At 48.9% G+C, this 21,812-nt stretch overlaps 2 protein-coding genes across 11 annotated transcripts in view; one reads left to right on the top strand and one right to left on the bottom strand.

The window, feature by feature from the left end:
• The window catches only part of LOC128340841 (uncharacterized), an 86,614-nt gene that overhangs the window by 52,007 nt on the left and 12,795 nt on the right, over positions 1–21,812 (bottom strand). The window lies entirely within an intron of this gene.
• Positions 1,962–13,442, top strand: LOC128340840 (maestro heat-like repeat-containing protein family member 1). Of its 4 annotated transcripts, XR_008314009.1 has the most exons (14): positions 1,962–2,207; positions 2,439–2,603; positions 2,819–2,946; positions 3,788–3,919; positions 4,361–4,440; positions 5,078–5,177; positions 5,779–5,874; positions 7,219–7,323; positions 10,520–10,655; positions 11,141–11,235; positions 11,734–11,886; positions 11,990–12,086; positions 12,899–13,023; positions 13,339–13,442. XR_008314009.1 is itself a non-coding variant. In XM_053286607.1 (13 exons), the coding sequence occupies exons 1-13, from the start codon at positions 2,021–2,023 to the stop codon at positions 13,389–13,391; spliced, it is 1,527 nt and encodes a 508-aa protein (XP_053142582.1). In that variant the 5' UTR covers positions 1,962–2,020; the 3' UTR covers positions 13,392–13,441. The 4 variants fall into 4 exon arrangements, 3 of the variants coding, with proteins under 3 accessions (XP_053142582.1, XP_053142583.1, XP_053142581.1); XM_053286607.1 differs by lacking the exon at positions 12,899–13,023 and having other exon boundaries at positions 13,339–13,441; XM_053286608.1 differs by lacking the exon at positions 13,339–13,442 and having other exon boundaries at positions 12,899–13,325.

The following is a 21,812-nucleotide window of genomic DNA, read 5'->3' on the forward strand; positions in this document are numbered from 1 at the left end:
CTTTTTTGTGCTCAAGTTAATTCTCAACTCTCGGTGGAAAAGGAAAGCTATTACCATGTTACATTCAAAAGAGGGTTGCACAATGCTGCATATAGCTTGAATCTGCTATAAGCAGCACTAATCATATGACCCAGAGGGAAGGCAAAACAAAGCAATGCCATGCAAATAGGTGTTGTGGCCTTGTCAGTCCATTAGCACTACTTTGAAATGCCAACTTAGAATTGTGGGTAGGCCAGTTAGCCAGGGCCGGTGCCAGACTATTTGCGACCCCTCTGAGGTCTGCATTCTGCGCCCCTCTGAGTTCTGCGCCCTAAGAAGCTCCCTAGTTGGCCTGATGGTAACACCGGCCCTGCAGTTAGCACTGAGGAGTGACTTTTAATAATTGGACAATCTGGGCAGGAGAACAAAGCTGCCTCCAAAAATAAAGAAAGAGGGTTTTCTGATTCCTTCTCATTCTTTTTCTCTAGTCATAAGTCTAAAGTATTTTGGTTATCATGGCTATGGACAGAGGCGCTCTCACCCCTGGACTTCCGGACTGAAGTCCAGGGCATCCAGTCCCCTTGGGGGTCCCCAAATCCTTTTTGTCTGTCCCAGGTGGTGTGGTCACGTTAAAAATGTGTGTGAAATAGTGTTTGTGTGTGAGAGAGGAGCCTTCAAAAACCTTTAGGTCTATGCTCCAAAATTCCCTAGGTGCCACTCTGATTATGGAACCGGTTGTCCAAGAGCCACTGAAAACATATCTAGAAAATCAGAAGTAATTTCAAAGGCTCAACATAGATTAAAAGCCACTCAGAGAAATGTCACAATGGAACTCAGGAGGAACAATGGTCCATTGGGACATGACCTCACTTGTTACACCTCCCCTTTGCTCACTCATCGGTCACATGAGCAGAGGTGCTATCTGGGAGCAGAAGCATATGCTTTTCTCTGCTCTGTTACAGTGTTGTATATTGACATATACAACATATATAGTTGTATTATATTATTATTATATTACATATATCGTTGTATATATGTTGTATATACAACATATATAGTTGTATATAGAGAGAGTATAATATATTGACAAAAAGAGATAGAAAGAAAGCGTGCATACGTGCATCTGTGTTTGTGCTTAGGCTTTCTTTTAGTGAGAGAAACAAAGGGAGCAAGATGTAAGTAGGATTCCATAGAGGTTTCTACTTTTTGATTCTATCATTCTTATTGTGATTACAGGAGAGCCTTGGGGCTTCCTCCTCTCTATCTAAGGCAAGCATCTTTTTAATAGAGGTTGTCCTCAGGGCATGCTCTAATGCTTCAATACACCTGTGTGTGTATCTTCATAAGTCCAGGTGCTGGACCATTCATTTGACCCTTTTAAGCAAAGGCTAGTGCCACCTACTGGCTGGACATATTAGAGCAACATTTCCTAACAGGTGGCCCAAGCTCAGTCTAGGGGCAAAGAGCAGGAGGACCCTGCAAGCCTCACCTCTCATCTTCTTTCCACTCGGTTCTAGGCTGCAAAGGCTGCGGACCCTCCTGCGTAACCGGAGGCCCAAGTCTGGTCCACCAGAAAGAAGCAGCAAGATAAAAAAAGAGGGTGCCACAGTTCCCATGGCTGCTCATCCCAAGAGCTGGCACTTCATTGCCTGCTGCAGAAAACCAAAAGAGCAACAGGAACCTGAGCAGCAGGGGGGGGTTGGCATCAGCACTCCACCAGCCCCTCCCAGAGCAAAATGGTATCATCTCTGCAGGAGGAGGGAGGCTGTCGCTCTCAAGAATGGGAGGGATGCACACAAACACAGGCAAAACTCCAGAGGACTTGAAAACCTGTCTGGAGGTAAGGAGATGCTCAGGATTGGGGGGGGGATTTAGGGGTTAAGAATCTTAGAAACTGAGGCCAATAGGTGAGGCTGGGAGGCAGAGCAGGTTCCCAGGTCGCTATACTCTTCCTAAACAAAGAGGGATCCAGTGAGAAGAAACTGGGTCCTTTTTGGAGGAAGGACACAGATGGGTGCATTAATATGTCTGCACATTCTTCATGTTCTTTCCCCCATATTCATCAGTGAGCGGTATGCACTGCTCCCTCGACTCCTCAGACCAGTCCCAGATGGAGAACCTAGAACTGGTTGAGGAGGTCATGGTGGACCGCTCAACACAGACGGTCTGGGAAGACCAAAGTGAAACTGAGAGGCAAAGCTCCAGAGCAGATTGGAACCAGTCTGGAGGTGAGGAGATGCTCAGGATTTGGGGGGATTTAGGGGTTGGGAATGGAGAATCTTAGAAATTGAGGCCAATAGGTGAGGCTGGGAGGCAAAGCAGGTTCCCAGGTCGCTATACTCTTCCTAAACAAAGAGGGTTCCAGTGAGAAGAAACTGGGTCCTTTTTGGAAGAAGGACACAGATGGGTGCATTAATATGTCTCCACATCCTTCATGTTCTTTCCCCCATATTCATCAGTGAGCAGTATGCACTGCTCCCTCGTCTCAGACCAATCCCAGCTGGAGGACCATAAACTGGATGAGGAGCTAACCGTGGGCAGCCCAAAAGAGCGGGTCTCCAGATGGGAAAACATGGGCTACACGGACAGCCAAAGCTCCAGAGCAGTTTGGAACCAGTCTGGAGGTGAGGAGATGCTCAGGAATTGGGGGGATTTAGGGATTGAGAATCTTAGAAATTGAGGCCAATAGGTGAGGCTGGGAGGCAGAGCAGGTTCCAAGGTAGCTATACTCTTCCTAAACAAAGAGGGTTTCAGTGAGAAGAACCTGGGTCCTTTTTGGAAGGAGGACACAGATGGGTGCATTAATATGTCTGCACATTCTTCCTGTTCTTTCCCCCAGATTCAGTGGTCAGCAGCATGTACTGCTCCCTTTTCTCCTCCAGCTCCTACCACTCTGAGGTGGAGGACTGGAAAGTGGATGAGGATCTCATGGAAATCATACACAGGCATATGGAGGACAGAGAGGAGGTACAAAACCCCACATCCCAGGTGCTTCCTCCACAGGTTGCTTCCATGTTCTGGACCTTTACCTTCCCAATTGCTTTTCTGCCATCAGATGGAAGGGAGGGGGGGTGGGCACGAACGGTGGTTCCACATGACATGTCATATAGGACTGTCACGGTGATATTCCCTGTGAAAATCAGCAATGCCTCTCCCTACCGTCATGATCTTACTGCATGATGACTCAGAATTAAGCCCCATTCAGCACCTGCTCCTTTATTTCATTTCTGCCTCCTCAGTCCTCACTCCTTTCTTTCCAAGTGGCTTCTGCAACTTGGGCTGATTCAGAGGCACAGAAGTGAACAGGAAACAACTGAGACAAGGGGCAGAAGCCTATTTAAGGATTTCCTTTAAGGGACGGAAGTCCTGGGAAGCCTCCAGAGTGCCGTGCCTGGATATTCTGGCTCTGCCCTTGCATTTTAACTCCCAAATTGCACCACAAAGAGGGTGTGGAAAAAGACAAGAGGGCATCATTGGAATTACTGGAAAGTGCTGGGTTGCCCTTCCCTCCGTGTCATCTGGATCCCCTGAAAACACTGAATGGAGGAAATGTGTGCCTCTGGGGGGAAATGACTGGAGCAGAAGCAGCCACGGAGCCCAGAACAGTTTCCATAGTAGCCTACAGGATCCCACCCCTTTTGATTCCATCCCCTTTTCAGTTCTGCCATCTCTCTGTGCACTAGCAGAATGCTATGCAGGGTGGGAAAGTCCTCAATTCCTCTCTCATTCAGAGCCACCGCGGGATGGGTGCTGGACTCTATCAGAATGTCCTCTCTTACCTAACTGCTTGACTCTCTTGCAACTTCAGAGAGCCAGCAATCAGGATGAGGATGTCCATTTCCTCGCGGTCCTCTGTGCTTGCTGCAAGGCTGCATATAAGAGCGGCCAGGAGACTCTGGATCTCCCCTACACCAAAGGACAACTGATAAAGGAAATCGTGGTGAGTGAGAAAGAGGACCAGAAATCGAGTGAAAAGATGGAAGTTAAATAAGGGGTGGGACTGGGAGGTCAACACATTTGTGTTACCAATGTAGATTCCGCCTTTTAACACCAAACTTCTCCCAGGGCAGCTCACAAGCTTATCTTGAGAAAGTTCTGTAAAAGAAAGGCTTGCGGATTTGCTAGAGAGTAGGACAATGCAGCCTTTTGGAACAGGACCACTAAGTCCACTTAAAAACAGCCACAAGACTGCAGTGTACTTATAATTCCCACTCAAGGGAGTTAAGTGGTCGATCAAGATATAGACAAGTGCTTTGGAAGGAAGGTTGGAAGGTTGGGTGAGGTTGGAAGGAAAGCTCAAGAGTGGGCTGAAATAACCCCTACTAGGAAGCATCATGAATTGATGCTTCTCTGCTCTGTTTTGGCCCTTGGTCTTTCTCAGGTTGTGATGGAGAAGTCCCCTGTGCAGTCTGGGCCTACCATTCTCCTGCTTTATGCCATGGCTGCCGTCTCCTGCCTCAGGTATCTTTTCTGGGAGAAGGGGGATCTCTCTTCACAATAAGCCAAGATGACTAGCAAAAGGGGTGCAGTGAAAGGGGCGAGTGAGGGGAGAAAACCTTCAGACCTGCTCAAAAGCCCCAGAGCAGTTCAAATAAAGGGGAGAGACACGGGCAGAAAAGGAAATGGAAATTGCCTATAAAAAAGAAGGGGTCTTCCCTTTGGCCCACAACACTATCAGTACAAGTGGCTGGAAAAAGAACGGGGATGTATTGGCTCTGTGATGGCCCCAGCGGAGTTTTGATTCCTCTGGAAGCTGCTGAAAATAAAATATTTTTTAATGCTGGACATACAGTAATTTGGGCTAAGCCAGAATGCGAAGCCATAATTCGGGAGGGAACAGAGTCGTGTCTGAACTGGCCCGATAGCCTGCAACGACTTTGGGGTAAATCCAGCTGATATGTGGACTCACGCTCTCTATTCTGGAGGAGATTCGAACTAAAAGCCATGTGTGTAAAAGCTCCAGGTAGGACTTGGGGGGGAGCAAGGTGAGGCAGCAATTTGCACCTCACCTCAGGCTCCCAAATGCCTTGGGCTGCACCTGAGGATGACAGCCTCTCCCCCACCCTGCATAACTTAACTTCCCCCTCTACCCTGCCAGCAAAATCAAGCCTCCAACTGACCCAGAGCTAGAGTCTGCGATCCTGCGCTTCGCTGTTCGCGGGGTCATAGAGGTGCAAGCAGGACATGTCCACAAACAGGTACATTCTTATGGAATTCATCAAACACACCTCCTGGAGCCATGATTGTTAATTCCCTGAGATACCTTCTATCTTCAGGGGTGCAAAGGGAAAAAAAGCAGAGGAGGTGATTCACGGGTGCTCACACAGTCTCTTTCCACCTCCTTCATTGTATGGCCCGTGGGCCGCTGGTGGCCTCGACTTTCCTGTCCTCACCCCCGGCTGACGAGGCCCATGCTCCCCCATGTCTTCTGCTGTGCCTTCTGAGTAGCAGCGAGAGACGGGAAAGCCAGGAAGGTGCCTGGAGAGCCCCCTCAGTGTGCACACTCCCCGCTCGCCACTGGGTCACATGCTGCTAGGGGTGGGGGCACTGGACCAATCACAGGCCTGTGGCAGAAGGCAGAAGGAGATGTGGAAGTGGCAGCAGAATGGGCGAGTGCCGGCAGCCTCTGCCGCATAACCAGTGAAGGTCACTGGTCTCTTTTGTCATCCGGAATCCATGGAATGGCTTTGATGGAAGGCTCTCGCCTTGACTGTGCTGAGTTCCTCTTTGTTGACATGCTGGAGGGCGGGGCCTGGGGGGAGTGCCGCAATTACACACTGGCTCTCTCTTTTCTTTCAGGCTCTGCACAAACTCGCAGCAGACAATCTGGAACTGATGCTGAGGGGTTTTTTGTCAGAGGCCCCAACCACACAGCATCTCTTGTCCCTCCTGGAGGTAAGAACATTGAAGAGGTGGTGAGGTGGGAAGGAGAGCACGGCAGGGAGAGATGGACACCTGGGCCACATGTAGTCAGCGGGAATGCCCACCATGCACCACTGTGGCTCTTCTGTGATTGGCAGCCCAACGGAAAAGGCAGGAACATCATGCGCAATCTCATACAACATGCTGTTGAACAGCATCACATATGCTCTACACATCTCTGAATAAAAGCTTGATCAGGAACAGTATCCCCAAATCAAAGAGACGCAGGAGAGAAACAACTGAGCAGACTCACCTGTTCCATCCTAGAGATCTCTGGGAAGCCACTCACTTCCTCTCCTGGACACAAAGGGCTAGACTATACATGCACAGACTCAAGAGGTAAAGCTTCTCCTTGAAAGCACCACTTTAGGGAGCAGGTGGCTGAGCAGATACTTAAATGCTCCCTGTGGCAAATCAGTACTGCCCTTGACCCTGACTCCCCCCAAAAGCAGTCTCAACTTGACTCTTAGCCAATCTAAGGGCATAGGGGAAGAACTGCCACCAGCTCTGTGAAGAAATTCTGCTATACGTGTACAGGAGTGGCTGGAGGAATAGTTTCAAATCCAGGCAAAGGGGCATGAGAAAGCTAGATAGGTCCCTCACAGGTGCATCACACAGGCTTCTGACACCTCAGTATGAGCAGTTGACAGATTCCCACAGAAAAACAGAGGGCAGAGGAGGAGAGGTGAGAATGGGAGGAAATCCGACTCCTTCTTTCCAGACCAGAGGCTTCACTGGAGTCCCTGACTAAGTCCATGCGGGAGGCAGTTGTGTGATGAGGCACGGGGATAGTCAAGAGTTCATACGGCGTGACAGAGACAAAAGGAACTTAAAAACAGGACTATGACTCCCTGTTTCCTGGAAAGAGCCCTGAGAAGCCAAGCATTCCTTTTATACGAAACATACCTGTTTGTTTGTTTGTTTGTTTGTTCAATTTCTATACCGCCCTTCCAAAATGGCTCAGGAAAATAATAAATAAATAAGATGGATCCCTGTCCCCAAAGGGCTCACAATCTAAAAAGAAATGTAAGCGAGACACCAACAACAGTCACTGAAGGTACTGTGCTGGGGGTGGATAGGGTCAGTTGCTAAATAAAGTCAGGCTTTTGGTTTATCATTTTAAAGTTTTAGGTTTTAGAGTTTTTAATCTGTGTTCTAAACTCTTTTAATTGGGTTAATATTTTAACAGGGGTTTTTTTAAGATTGTGAACTGTATAGGGACTTGCATCTGGGGTGGTATAGGGCCATGTTAAATACTGTAAATAAATAAATGTTAGCTGCATGTAATGAGATTCTGCGGTGCTGTTTCTCTTTCAGCACATCAACATCTGGATCCTCTCCAGGAATGCCCAGGAGAGAGCACGAGCCAGCAAACAATGCGCCAGCTTGCTCCGCTTTAGTGTCATGATGCCTGATTGTGATGTGAGTATTACCACACACAGGTTGGCATAACTTGGTTTTGAAGGCCAAGAGAGTCCTTGTTTTGGGAGGCAACCATAGCAAGAGAAGCAAGTGGAAATCCTTATTCTCTTCTTGCTTTGTGGAGTGAGTCTGAAGGCTGGACTCCTTGCATCGAAGTGGCCTGAAGACTTGTCCCAGTCTCTGGAGCTGTTTCCTTTTGAGCTCACATTTGTCCCTTCGATTTGAGGGCAACAGAGGGAAAGCCAAGAATCAAAGTGGGGAAGTGAGATTGGCCTTGTCTGCACCTTCCTCTGGTCTCCGAAGACCAGAGATGCATTTCATGGAGCTCTGAAACCAGGCACAGTTCTAGCTCAGGATAGCGGGACTCTGTGTACTAAATTCAAAGCGAATCAGTCACTTGGCTGATTTTTAATTTTTTTTTTCCTGACAGGGAGGGCATTTCACTTTTTTCTTTTTTAATTTCCCTGTTGATCTTGCACAAGACTGCAATCAGCCACCAGGTGGCAGCCTTGTGCAAGAGCAACAGGGAAAGCACCCTCCCTGTCTAAAAAATTATTAAAAATCAAACCATTGTCTCAAGGGCTTCAAATTTAATACACAGAATCCTGCTATCATGTGCTACAACAGAGCTTGGTTTAAGAGCTCCATGGCCAGCCCTCCCCAACTTAAGAATTTTTTTATAATTTTCCATTGATTCCTACGTTAGAAAACAAAACAAAAAACACCCTTGTAGCTGGCAATAGAGACATGTCACAGCTTGGCCAAGATCCATGACAAATTAATTTTAATTTTAAAAAAATGAGTTGAGCTTTTCAGGAAGGAAGAATTTTTAAAATTAAAGAAAAAATAGAAATGAATGAATGGAAGTTGATTCCAGGGCACAGGAAACAAGTCTGCCCAGAGTGCTATCATGTCAGCAAAGACTCGGCAAAGCCACCCCTCCATCTCATCTTGATCCACTTTATCCGTGGGGTCTCTCCACACATCAGCATCGTATCTGCAGAATGACAGAGTATCCCAGGAAAACATTTTAGGAAGTGCAACTCTTTTTGGATGCAGATACTCTGAATTAAGCTCCATTTGTAAAGATAAAACCTGTATAATTCCGCTTTGCTAGGTGAACAGTACCTTGCTGACATAGTAATGAATTTGGTCTAAATCCCACCCTCATAGGAATGCACCCCAAGCCCCATGCGGAAAAGCTCCAGGAGGGGGCAGGCAGAGTAAGAGAGAGGTGATAGTTAAAAATCAGTTGGATGACAATTGGTCAGACAATGAAGAGGGAGAAGCTAAGCTGGAGGCTTGGGACAAGGGAGGAGTAGTGAACAGGAGGGACTTTTCTGGAGAAGAGAGAAGTCAGGCTTAAGGAGAGGCAGAGGATAAATCCAGAGAGGCGGAGGGTAGATCTGAACGTCCTGAGAGGGGAGGCACATCAGGAAGAAAGCAATCAGGTTAGGCACCTAACCCCTATGTGGAGAGGAGGAAAAGTAAGAAAGAAACTCAGAACATTTCTGTAAGCTGTAAGTTATAAAAAATTAACATCATTCTGAAACCACTATGCTAATGTACATCTGAAACCTTGTTGTAACCATCACGCTTAGATTCCCCCCCCCCCGCAAAAAAACAAATAAAACTTGTTACTTAGGTATGTTTTATTTCCTCTCCCTCAACACCAGCAGAAGGACTATGCTATCACACAAACAAGATGGGGGGAAAGTGAGAGTTGGTCTCAGATCCTTTCTAATGAGGTCTGAGTGGTGGTAGCAAAGTTACTCTTGGCAGCAACGTTACTCACAGGCCTCTTATCCTTTCATCTCAGAGCTAAATGGGCTTCTTTCAGCCTGACGTGTGGCAGAGTTTGCTCTTCTGGCAACATACCTGTAGGTCAAGGGCGTAGCAAGGTTGGAGTGGGCCCAGAGACGAGATTTTAAAAAGCCCCCCCCCCTCAAAGTCCAGGGCCTCCACACACCCCAGGCCCCCAAGGATTTAAGTCTGATATTTCAAAATATGTATGCTGCCTAGAAATATATTTCACTGAAGACACACACACACACTTCACAATAGATAGTGATATACATTGAGTACTATATATTTGTGCTACTTTTAATGCCCAGAACACACTAGAAACACTAATTATTAAAATGGGACCCTCGCTGCAAATTAGCAAAGGAGACTTTCAACCATGCAGGGTGAGCCTATGTCTGTTTTCTCAGAATTCTGAATAAATTCAGTAAAGTTTGATTGCAGGAGGTTTTTCACAGGAGGCTTTGAAAGCCCTTTAACACACTTCTCCTCTGGAATGGAGGTGCTGCATTCACATGCTGGCCAGATTGACCCTGAAGTCCCTGCGAGTTACTGGGGAGCAGTTCACACATAAGAAAAATAAAAGAAAAGAAAAGCACCACACATGCTTCACAGTTCTCACTCAGACCTTCTGGGTTGCAAAACAAGCCAGCAAATATTCCAAGCGGTTTTAAATTAAATATTCAGAGACGTCTCAGTCTCTCCCTGTCCACATCAAAGCCCCATGGCAAGCAGATCCCTATATATGGTCAGGGGGGTGACCACAAAAAGGAGTCCACCTTCTACCTGGCAAATGCTGGGCTGGGCAGAGGGGTCTGCTGCAGAGAGCTGTGGGGGCCACTCTGCCTGCCTGCCTGCCTCCTTCCTTCCTTCCTTGCTTGCTTGGGGCCTCCCTTTAAGCCTACTCCAGTTCAGGCTTCACTGAGGCCTACACGGAGGCCTCCCTGGAAGCCCCGCCCACCCACCCATCAGCTGAGAGGCGCCCGGGAGAAAAGGAGCTCTTGGCAGCTGGCCTGCTGCTTGGATGGCCCCCCAGGAGGACAAGCAGGAGAGAGGCAAGCAGGGCAACTGGCTGAGGGGCCTTGGGGCTGGGCAGGGGGCAGTGGGGAGTCCTGTGAGGTATCCCTGGTTGGGCCCCCAGGCAACCGCCTCCCCTTGCCTAATGGTAGTTACGCCCCTGCTGTAGGTATCCAGTTCATCCTGTCACCAACCCCTTGCCAAGACAGAGAGGAAAATGCACCCTCTTGGAGGGGCCTGCTTGTCTATTCACGTTAGGAAGGGAAGAGATGACTGGTCTACCCAACCCAGGAATATCCATTGCCCATGAAAGAAGGGGAAGGGCTGACAAAGCAATGTGGATGACAGAGATCCCTCTCATTTTCCTTCCTGCTAGAACTCTGCAGAACTCCCCAGTTTGGGCCACCATGTGGCGAAACTTGGAATCTGCATAATGGATTGCAGGAAGGATGTCAGCCGAAACGCCAGGGAGGGAATCTACCGGCTCCTAGAAGTACTTCTCCACCACAAAGGTAAGGAAGCTGGTGAGACCAACACTGCTTTCTCGATTATTATGTGTTCTATAACAAATGCCTTAGTTTCAAATACCAGTAAATAAGATTATAGCCCCTGGTCTTTTGTCTTGGTCCATTTATATCCACTGATTTCAGCCGAGTCCCTCAAAAGGTGCTTCAATAAGGGTGTGTCCTCCACAAAGATGACTCTGCTAGTGAGTGACCAGCAGCTGATTCAGCTGGATTTCCTCATCTCCCCTTCTCCACTAGACCCCATCCTATGAGCAAACATGGAGACAAGGAGTATACAGGCCCTCTCGTAAACCAGACTCGAACCTCTTATTTCTCAAGTCTGGCTTCGGACCACTGCTGCAGTGAGCCATGGCGGGGTTCAGGCAATTCCTCTTGGGGGGGGAATCCGGAAAGACTCCCAGCCATTCTGTCAGAAACCCCCTATGTCATCAGGATGTATAAATATTTAGCCCCTGATGTTTCCTTCTCAGGCCAGAGCAGCAGAGAAGCTGGGGAGCTGTGGAGCCGGAGATGGCAGGAGGAGGAAAGAATACTGGCCTATCTGAACACCGCCAGAGTTGGGGAGGTAAGAAGATCCCTCTGGGTGGCTCCCTTGGGTGCCAGAATGGCCCATTGTCCCCCTTTTTGGGAGTGTGAGAATGGGCAGAGGCGTCCTTATCACTTTCTGCATTCAAGAAGCGCCAGAATCAGCATTAGGACATCTTGACACAGACCTCTCCAGAGACACAGTGGGCTAAATAACTGCAGTGCATGTTAGTTCATGCAAATGCAACTTTCAACCTGCTGTAGTGGCATGACACCTTGATAAGATAATGATGATTGCTTTGGTTTGGAATATCTACATCTATCAATGCACATGGTCCTTTACTGAGTAGCCTGAGCAGAAGAGCAGGTCCTTCCCCAAGCACCTTGCCATCTCAGTTCTGACTGTGGAGGAGATCAAAGAAGGAAGGAATGAAGAGGGAAAATAGGAGAAGCAGTGCTTATGAGCTGAATGCATGTGAATCAAGTTGCACATCTTTGGGCTTCAGGGGAATTAATTGAGGCTGATTCTTGATTTTAGGTTTTCAGGGAGATCTTTAATAAAGATCAGGAAAGATCCTTCCTGAGGACCACGATTTGGGCCATTAATCATCCCGTCCACAGGGTTAAGGAGGCTGGACTGATCCTGCTGTACTCCCTCCTGGGCAAGGCCGATGCACTGATGGGGTATGAGGTGAGCTACTGGTTAAGCTGCATGGCAGTGGGGGTGGGGGGTGGCATGTAATCAAAAAGGGCCTCTGATTCTGGTGGGTTGGGCATTTTCCCCATCTCCCCAGGAGGACGAAATCCGGAGGAAAATCTGGCGTCGTCTCCGCCAAATCAAAGAAAGCAAAGGGCTGCCTGAAGAAATCGAAGGTATCTTAAAAAACCAAGGTAATCTCTATTTCCAAGGAATTGGGGAGGGTAAAACCACATCCCTGGAGTCACAGTGCAGGTAGAAGTCCTTTCCCCCACCCAAAGCCATCCCCTGTACCATAGCTGGTCTCAGGCGTTAAAGGTCCCAAACATATTGCTGTAATGTGTGTGACCTGGACTTCCCAAGGGATCATGACTTGATTAGTCAGGAAACCTTATGCAAGTTCTTGCATTAAGTCAATCCTTTTCAGGCCACATGCACATGTGCAGTGCATCGTGGGAAGATGGAACTTTTGGGAGAGAAATTCCTATAGTTCCTTGCTTTTTCAGGGGCTACAGGCTCAAGGCAACATCCACGGACCTCAAATCTAAATCTAGTAGTCCTTTTATGAATGTAACCCTCCCAGCCACCCTCTCCTCCTGCTGCCAGGACCCAGAAATTCAATGTGGACCTAATGCAGAATTCGGGCGAAATTTCTGAATGTGGATGCTTATCTAGAAAATGAATCCACTAACGTGGGATTTTTTTCAGAGCCAGTTTTGAGTGGCCCACCTAACTTCCATGGCACTTAATACAAGCTACGCCTATGACTTGCTTTCTAGCTGCATCTTTTATATGCTGTGGCCTCAAATGATTACTACCACAGTATTATTCTAGAAAAAATACCAGCAATGACATAGGTCCAACAGGGTTCTTTCCAGGGGCATAGCAAGGTTGGAGTGGGCCCAGAGACAAGATTTTAAAATGGGCCCTCCCTCACTGAAGTAGAATATATATAATATATATCCTATGTGTCACAATAGAACATCATTCTAAGTTATTTTTAAAGGGTTTGTAAATTGTGGATGATGCAAGTCTTTTAATGGTACTAGAGAAAGACATGCTGTTCTGGTAGCTCCAGGTCTTAACACTCACATCAATTTCGGAGGATGATTACAACTGAAGGAAGCCCGGGTGGGTGTGTGGCTGGGGGAGTCAGTCATGTGACTAGCCTCTGGGGGGGGGGGCCTCCATGGCAGTGGGCTCCCAGACAACTGTCTCCCCTTGCCCTATTATAGTTACGCCCCGGGTTCTTTCTGTCAAAGAACCCCCTGCTTTGGAAGCAGACAGTACTATTTGCTTTGAGAGCCTGAATGCTAACACCAGCTCCACACACAACTCCTCCACTTAGTACATTAGGAGTTCTACAGCGATTCCCATCCCTAATACTTTCCTTAGTCAAATGGTGCTGGCATCATTATATTTTTCCTTCTCTTCTCTCCCATTCAGGTGACTTACTGATGGACCTTGGAGTTGTAGCTAAGCCGACTAACCTCCCATGACACCTTCTTCCTTGTGGGGCAATAGTTATGGAAATGTCTGCTGATTTGCTTTGCTGTACTTATTATACTGATTTCCTTAGGATGCTGTATTTCCTTAGGTCTGATTGCTATGTGTAAACCTAAACTTAAATTTTGGCCTAACAAAAGGGCCAACGGTAATGTAGCTCAATTCATTGCTTTGCAATATCTTGAGATGCATGTTCATGAGGCTTAATAAAGGTTCGCTCTCTAGTGATCACTTGATTTCTTGACCTCAGGGGGGGATTCTGATATCGGTATTAATAGGTAGATATTCTGTTATTGTCTATTGGCCTGGGTTGACGTGTTTGCCATCTTAAACTCTTTAACACAGAGCCTGAAACCTCTGCCATGACCTGGTTCTTTAATCAGCACGTAGAGGGCATCTGGCTGGGTGGTGTCAGCATTCTCGCACATTCCTATTGGGCTCGTCGTGGGTCCGCTTTTAGCCAATCAAACAGACTCAAGGGAATCAATCAAAGGCTTTATTGCATCGCGATAGCAAGGTAGACAATGGAGCTCACGCATCACATTGAATACCCAGAGCACAGTTAGAAATACACTTTTATACATCCCACAAAATGTGAAGTTCCCGGCCCCCAATACACATCCCAAACCGATGACCTAATCCTTTCTAATACGCATGCGTAACTTAACACTACTGTGCATCATGTGATCTTCTCTCTCCTGGGAACCAAGCGCCTGTTTCATTAGCATTTCAATTGCTACTATAATTGTTACTTTGCTTAGCTAGAGAGAGAGGTAATGACGACTATTGTTAAAGACAATGTTGCAGAGAATGTCCCTGGGCTGAGCAGCTGAGGTTACTCTAAGTTAGAGCTTTTTAGCTTTCTAAGCAAAAAGGAATTTCTTTGGTTTACTAAGCAAAATGGAGTTGCTTTGGTTTACTAAAACACATCACTTTCACACTCCCATATATTCTTTTTTATCTGGAAATCTTCACAAATGTAAAATTGCATGTATCAATTGGCTGGTCGCGCAGCAGGTAAAACCGCCCTGAGCCATTTTGGAAGCCATTTTATACAAATCAAAATAAATAATAACAACTCGGTTGGCGGATATCACTATGTAGACCACAGTTTCTCAAGCGCCGGTCCCCGGACCGCTGCCGGTCCCCAGGGGGTTGAGTGCCGGTCCGTGCAAGTCCTTTCACACCCCCTCCTTTTCAAGCATGCCAGTCCTTTAACACCCTGGAGATGAGCTCCCTGGAGCTCATCTTTAACCAGGCAGCCTTCGCTGCACGGCTCTGTCTTCCTCCGGAGTCCCAGACAGCCTTTTCTCACTCCCAGCTAATCTCCAGTCTCTTTGATGAGAGGAGATAGCAAGAGCGAGTGACATCACTGGTATGCAGCCGCCTGTGAAACACACACAAGGCAGGTAGCAGGGCGAGTGAGAGGGAGGGCTTGGCTTGGCTGGAGTGCTGCATGCCTAAACTCTGTTCTGAACTACTACAGAGGAGGAACAGAGGAAGGCAGGCAGGCAAAAGATAAGAAAACAAACAAAAGTAAGCAACAGTGCTGATCAAATGAAAAAAGAAGGGAAAGATAAGAAGAATGAAAGGGGTGGGGGTGAGGGGCGGGCTGATCATGTACTGACGCAACAAAAGGGGATGGAGATCAAATAAAATGGGATTTTTAAAAGCAAGCATACAGGAGAGAACAAGTACAATCTGTGTGAACTGAGAAATAAAATGTGGGGGGGGGATGAGGGAGATGAAGAAAGGGGTGGCTAGGGTGAGCTACTGACTTACCAAAAAGGGGATGAAGCTAACATAAACTGGGATTTTTAAAAGCAAACATGCAGGCAGAAGAGAGAACAAGTGCAATGTGTGCGAACTGAGAAACCCAGTGGAAAAAAGAGATCACGAGAAAGGGGATGGAGTGGGGGCTGGGTGTAGCAAGGTATGGAATGGTGAATAGAGGAGAGAGAAGGAGGGAAAGAAGGATGAAGAAGAGACCCACTAAAAGTCTTCCCACTCATGTGTGAGTACATAGTGCTCCCCCCCTCCCTTAAACCTCTGCCTAAAAATCATAACAGTTGTAAAAACCTGGAGAGATATGAATGTGTGGTATGAAGGGTTAAATCTCCCACCCCGTTCCCTGTGGTTTACTTTCCTAATGTGGATGCCATATTGCTGTGTAAAGTTCATTACCATAACATTACCTTTTCAAGGTAATGAGTGTTTTAGTTCTGAGTGTACTGCTTGAAGGTTTTTTGGATGATGTTTGTTTACAGACTTCCAGTATGATATGAGATGTCATGTTTTAAGCTTCCTATCAATTAAGTTGATAAGCTGGTTTTATGGTAGCAAACATGCATTGTCCCATTTGCTAAGGAGAGCAAGGGCAGTGATTACCAAATGAAGAGAGGAGGAAATCTGGAGGGGGAGTATTGTGTGTGTAAGAGAGAGTACTCTTTTAAAAGCAATATTAAATTACTATTTTTATGCATTTAAGAAGCAAGATATTATGTATACAGGAACTTGACACAAGTTCCTGCCTGCATGTTTATATGCAAAATAGATAGATGAGGAGTAAGAAAAGACAGAATTGGAAGAATGGAGTGTAAGGTTGCAGCCTAGTTTTAAAAGATGGTAATGTTAAATCTGGACTGGACAAATCTCAGGTGCCAGGGAGCCATGATGTCTCATCCTTTCCTCCCTCCCCCTTCTGAGCCAGAACTTCAAAAGTTAAATATTGATTAAATTCATTTTCATTAATTTCATTTTGATTTAATTGATTGATTAAGTGTTATTTTAATAATCAGCACCCTAAAAATTGACCTCGGCCCCCATGAGCCAAGTTACAGACATTTGAGTGGTGAACACCTGTGAACGCCTGTACTAATAGATAAACTTGAAACCCCTTTGCTAACTGCTGGTCTGGGACTAGAAACTGCACACACACAAATATAGCGGTCCTTGAAACTGTGCATAACTAATTTAGCGGTCCTTGACTCCAAAAAGGTTGAGAAACACTGATGTAGACCATTCTCTGCAAGTACAGTGCTGCCAACACGCTGCAGAAGATGCTCGTGCTGTCTGACTGCAGAAATGTTCTGAACTGCCTTCTAGACATTTTATCAGGGCCTTTGCACTGCACTAGTAATAATGATATTCACCATCTACCATCTGCTGTGAGCTGTTGTAGCTTTTAGCCTCAGTACTACTTGGAGGGTAGGCTGCATTGTTTGTTCAAATTGTTTGGTCAAATCCTAAAGAAAGGGTTTAGATTGCTGTGTCTTACCAACCTGTTTCCGTTCTTTCGCCACTGTTGCTCCCATATCCTGCATCCGATAGAGCAGGACGGCTTGGGATTCTTCCAACGTTTCCCGCATGCTAAGCTCCTTGGACAGGTGCTCCTTTAGCTGCGAGCAGTAAAAATATCAAGTCGACAAATGGATGCTGATGAAGAAATACTTTATTTGGGCCTGGTTTGGGCCTAGTCACAATCTTGAACCTGATGGATGATGTGGCCTCCGCTCATTCAAACAAACTCCTGGAGATTTCTCCAACAATGCTTTATCAAGTATCCAAAGCAGCAGGGACATAGCTAGCCCGCCGCCGGCCCGTGTGCAGCCGCAGCGGGCGCCCCCGCTAACCCCACCCCCCACTTCTGATGTCAGATGCTGGGGGTGTGGTCTGGCAGTGAGTAGTAGCTCAGCTGAAGTTAAGTGCTTAAGCCCCAAGATTTGCAAAAGGACGAATGTTTTAGCCAGTTAACATAACTGTTTCTCCTGCAAAGTGTCAGCAGATGCAGTGAACTGCCCTGCAATTGCTCCACATACATCAATAGTTGTCAGTAAAATCAAACTGACCTCATCATCCCCGGATAAAAAGAGCGGTCTCTTTTGTTCTTCTTCTTCCCCCTTTGTGTGTACACACACACTGCTTCCCCAGTATGCATATTGCAAACCAGTATATGCCACGTTAATTGTGATGCAAAGGGAGCTTTCCACTGAAACCTGCCTAGGCTGTGCTACATTTTAATGAATGCGAGCAAGGCTTTTTGATCTTTTCTGAGTCAGTTCAGTTGTTGAGGAAGGGAGCCTTGAGGCTCCATTCGGGAGTTGCCGTTACAGTTCAACTTTAACTGCTAAAGGGGCTGGCATCAGAAAGGCATTCACAGGGCTTGAGGGGGGCGGGGGGGGGGGAGAAAGAAAAGGAAAGGGAAAAGGAGAGCTTGTTCCTTCCCATCCAGCCGAGAAGCGCAGTGCTGAGAGGGAACGTACATGTTGACATTACTTGGTCCGAGTAACCATCCTTTCCTGCTGACTGGCAGGCGCTGCTCCTCTGTTTCCCACCACCACCACCCCTCCACACGCGAAGCTGGAGCCCTCTGGCTGGTGCTTGTCCAGCTTCAAGGAAAAGGCACGGAAGCAACGAACATGTCATCAGCTGAGCGTCTTTAAAACTTTTGAGCCCAGTTTGTGTGAGCAGCAGGCAGCGGTCGCCTCGCTGCGGCTCTCTGAGCATGGAAAAGACTCACAACAGCAGAAAACCTCCCTTCAGGAGCCTCGTTCCCGCCCAGCCTGGCGATTCCCGCTCAAGGGCGGGCGGGGAGAGACTTGAGGCTGTGGGCTTTCTGGTGGCTCCGCCGCCTCAAGAGCGCCCATGCGGCGGCTCCTGGGCTCTCTCAGCTCTCTGCCTCTCGCCTCGGGAGGCCAGGGAACAATAGTCAGAGAACACCCGATGGCGAGATAGCCATTAGTGCTGCTTTTGCAATGCAGCCCAGGAGCGGCTCTTTCCTGCAGGGAAGAGCCGCTCCTGGGCTGCGCTGCTTGGGCGCCTGTCTTTTAGCTAGTTAGGCTGGCGCTGAGGGGTGGTCAATGGTAATCATCCGAGATGGGAAGGGTGAGGGAGGGAGGGAGGGAGGGAGGGAGGGAGGGGGTGGGGGCGGCAGCCCTGTAGCGAAGGTGGAGAGTGGGGGATGCCCAAGACAAGTACTGCCTGCCTGCCTTTGAAATGCGTGGGGGGAGGGGGAGGAGAGGCAGCGGCTCCTTGGAGGCAGCGGCCCGTGCGCTTTGAACACTTCTGCACTATGGTAGCTCCGCCAGTGCAAAGCAGGATATGCTTCAGGGCCTTACTGAAAAAACTAAGCACGGCTAAATGTTAGAAATGAGGCTTAGTTACACACCAAAGATAAACCACAGAGACAAAAAGAAAGAAAAGGCTAGAATGACTAACAGCCTGAATTTCCAGGGGAAAGCTGGCTTTTAGGAGGGCACATCTCTTTGGTCTGGCCTCAGTCTTGCTGACTGTTTTGGGGTTACCATTTTATTTGTATTCTACTGTATTTTAATTGGCCCTGACAGTTATTGTAAGCTGCCTTGTGTTGTGAAAGTATATGGGTAATGCCCCTGTGCACAGGGGCAGAGCCACCATTGGACTAACGGGTTCAAAGAACCCAGGCTGCGTCTAAACATGAGCCAGGAGCATAACAAGGATGGGGCAGGCAGGGACCCTGCGCACCTGGGTACGACGCCTATGTGGAGACACATAGAGCGTCACCACCCAGGTCTCAGGGGACAGGCTGGCAGCGCTAGTGCGCCTTGTGCATCTGCCACTAGGGCGGGCAGCGGCAGTGTGCCAGCCAGCAAGCAGGCCACACTGCCAGTCCAGAGGTGGACGCAGTTGTCGGGCAGCCAGCGTATTGTTCGCGTGGACCATCATCACCTCACCCGCCTCATAGGGGAGATGATTTCCACCAATGACCAGCCGTTTCAGGTGGTCGAGAACAACGGCTTCCGCCGGATTCTCCAATACCTGGCTCCCGAATACGTCATCCCCTCAAGGACCACGTTCAGCCGGAACGTGGTCCCCTCCCTGTACCGCCGGTGCAGGGAGCTCGTGTCGGCCGAGCTGCGTGCAGCTCCGGCCGGGACAAGCGTGCATTTCACGACTGACCTCTGGACCAGTGTCAGTGGGATGCACGCTTCTTTCCTGGCCCTCACTGCCCACTGGTGGGGACCGGAGAGTGAGGGGACCTCCTCGGGCGATGCTTCCGGGTCCGGCGCGGCTCCCGCTGCACTACGGCACAGGTGGGCCGTCCTGCACGTGGAGACGATGGACACGAGGCACACCGGGGAGGAGGTGGCGGCCGAACTCGACCGCCAGATAGAGGAGTGGATTGGCGGGTGTCCACACCTCTCCCGCGGCTTCATTGTCACCGACAATGGAGCCAACGTTATCACCGCTGTCGAGACGTTCATGGACTGTGTGAACATACGGTGTATGGCACACACGCTCCATCTGACCGTCAGGGACGCCCTTGGCCTTAAGGAGCTGAAGGCGTCCCAGGAGAAAGGGGGCCGCCCCGTCCCAGTTGCTGTTGGTGCCACGGCCACGCTTGTGGATAAGTCCCGCAAGCTGGCCGCCCACTTCCACCACAGCGAGAAGTCCAGGAGACTGCTTCGCCAGAAGCAGGATGACCTTGGGCTTCCTCGCCATCTCATCCCTTCGGATGTTGAGACGCGGTGGAACTCCACCTTCCTCCTGTTCCAGCGCCTGTTGGAGCAGGAGAAAGCCCTTGTTGCCCTGGCGAGGGACGAGTCCTTGGATGTCTGCGACCTCTCAAACGCAGAGTGGAAGCAGATGTCCGAGGCGGTGTCGGCACTCCAGCCCTTCCAATTTGCCACGAAGGGCTTGTGTGCCGACACCACTCCCTTGAGCCAGGCGCTGCCCACAGCTATGGGTCTGGAGAAGCTGATGGGTGAACTCCAGATTTCTCTGACCACGCCAGAGGGTCATGCTCTGGCTGGGAGGCTGAAGTCTGGGGTTGACAGGTGGCTCATTGGGGTGCTGGGAGAGAGGGAGGAGTATGTCTCTCCCCATCCATATCAAAGCCCTATGGCAAGCAGATCCCTATATATGGTCAGGGGGGTGACCACAAAAAGGAGTTCACATTCTACCTGGCAAATGCTGGGCTGGGCAGAGGGACTGCTGCAGAGAGCTGTGGGGGCCACTCTGCCTGCCTCCCTGCCTCCTTCTTTCCTTGCTTGGGGCCTCCCTGCAAGCCTACTCCAGTTCAGGCTTCACTGAGGCCTACACGGAGGCCTCCCTGGAAGCCCCGCCCACCTGCCGATCAGCTGAGAGGCGGGGAGAAAAGGAGCTCTTTGCAGCTGGCCTGCTGCTTAGATGGCCCGCCAGGAGGACAAGCAGGAGAGAGGCAAACAGGGCAATTGGCTGAGGGGTCTTGGGGCTGGGCAGGGGGCAATGGGGAGTCATGTGAGGTATCCCTGGTTGGGCCCCCAGGCAACCACCTCCCCTTGCATAATGGTAGTTACGCCCCTGCTGTAGGTATCCAGTTCATCCTGTCACCAACCCCTTGCCAAGACAGAGAGGAAAATGCACCCTCTTGGAGGGGCCTGCTTGTCTATTCACGTTAGGAAGGGAAGAGATGACTGGTCTACCCAACCCAGGAATATCAATTGCCCATGAAAAAAGGGGAAGGGCTGACAAAGCAATGTCGATGACAGAGATCCCTCTCATTTTCCTTCCTGCTAGAACTCTGCAGAACTCCCCAATTTGGGCCACCATGTGGCCAAACTCGGAATCTGCATTATGGATTCCAGGAGGGATGTGAGCAGATACGCCAGGGAGGGAATCTACCGGCTCCTAGAGGTGCTTCTCCACCACAAAGGTAAGGAAGCTGGTGAGACCAACACTGCTTTCTAGATTATTATGTGTTCTATAACAAATGCCTTAGTTTCAAATACCAGTAAATAAGATTATAGCCCCTGGTCTTTTGTCTTGGTCCATTTATATCCACTGATTTCAGCCGAGTCCCTCAAAAGGTGCTTCAATAAGGGTGTGTCCTCCACAAAGATCACTCTGCTAGTGAGTGACCAGCAGCTGATTCAGCTGGATTTCCTCATCTCCCCTTCTCCACGAGACCCCATCCTATGAGCAAACATGGAGACAATGAGTATACAGGCCCTCTCGTAAACCAGACTCGAACCTCTTATTTCTCAAGTCTGGCTTCGGACCACTGCTGCAGTGAGCCATGGCGGGGTTCAGGCAATTCCTCTTGGGGGGGGAATCCGGAAAGACTCCCAGCCATTCTGTCAGAAACCCCCTATGTCATCAGGATGTATAAATATTTAGCCCCTGATGTTTCCTTCTCAGGCCAGAGCAGCAGAGAAGCTGGGGAGCTGTGGAGCCGGAGATGGCAGGAGGAGGAAAGAATTCTGGCCTATCTGAACACCGCCAGAGTTGGGGAGGTAAGAAGATCCCTCTGGGTGGCTCCCTTGGGTGCCAGAATGGCCCATTGTCCCCCTTTTTGGGAGTGTGAGAATGGGCAGAGGCGTCCTTATCACTTTCTGCATTCAAGAAGTGCCAGAATCAGCATTAGGACATCTTGACACAGACCTCTCCAGAGACAC

This window comes from Hemicordylus capensis, chromosome 1, assembly GCF_027244095.1.
Source record: "Hemicordylus capensis ecotype Gifberg chromosome 1, rHemCap1.1.pri, whole genome shotgun sequence".
Classification (NCBI taxonomy): Eukaryota; Metazoa; Chordata; class Lepidosauria; order Squamata; family Cordylidae; genus Hemicordylus; species Hemicordylus capensis.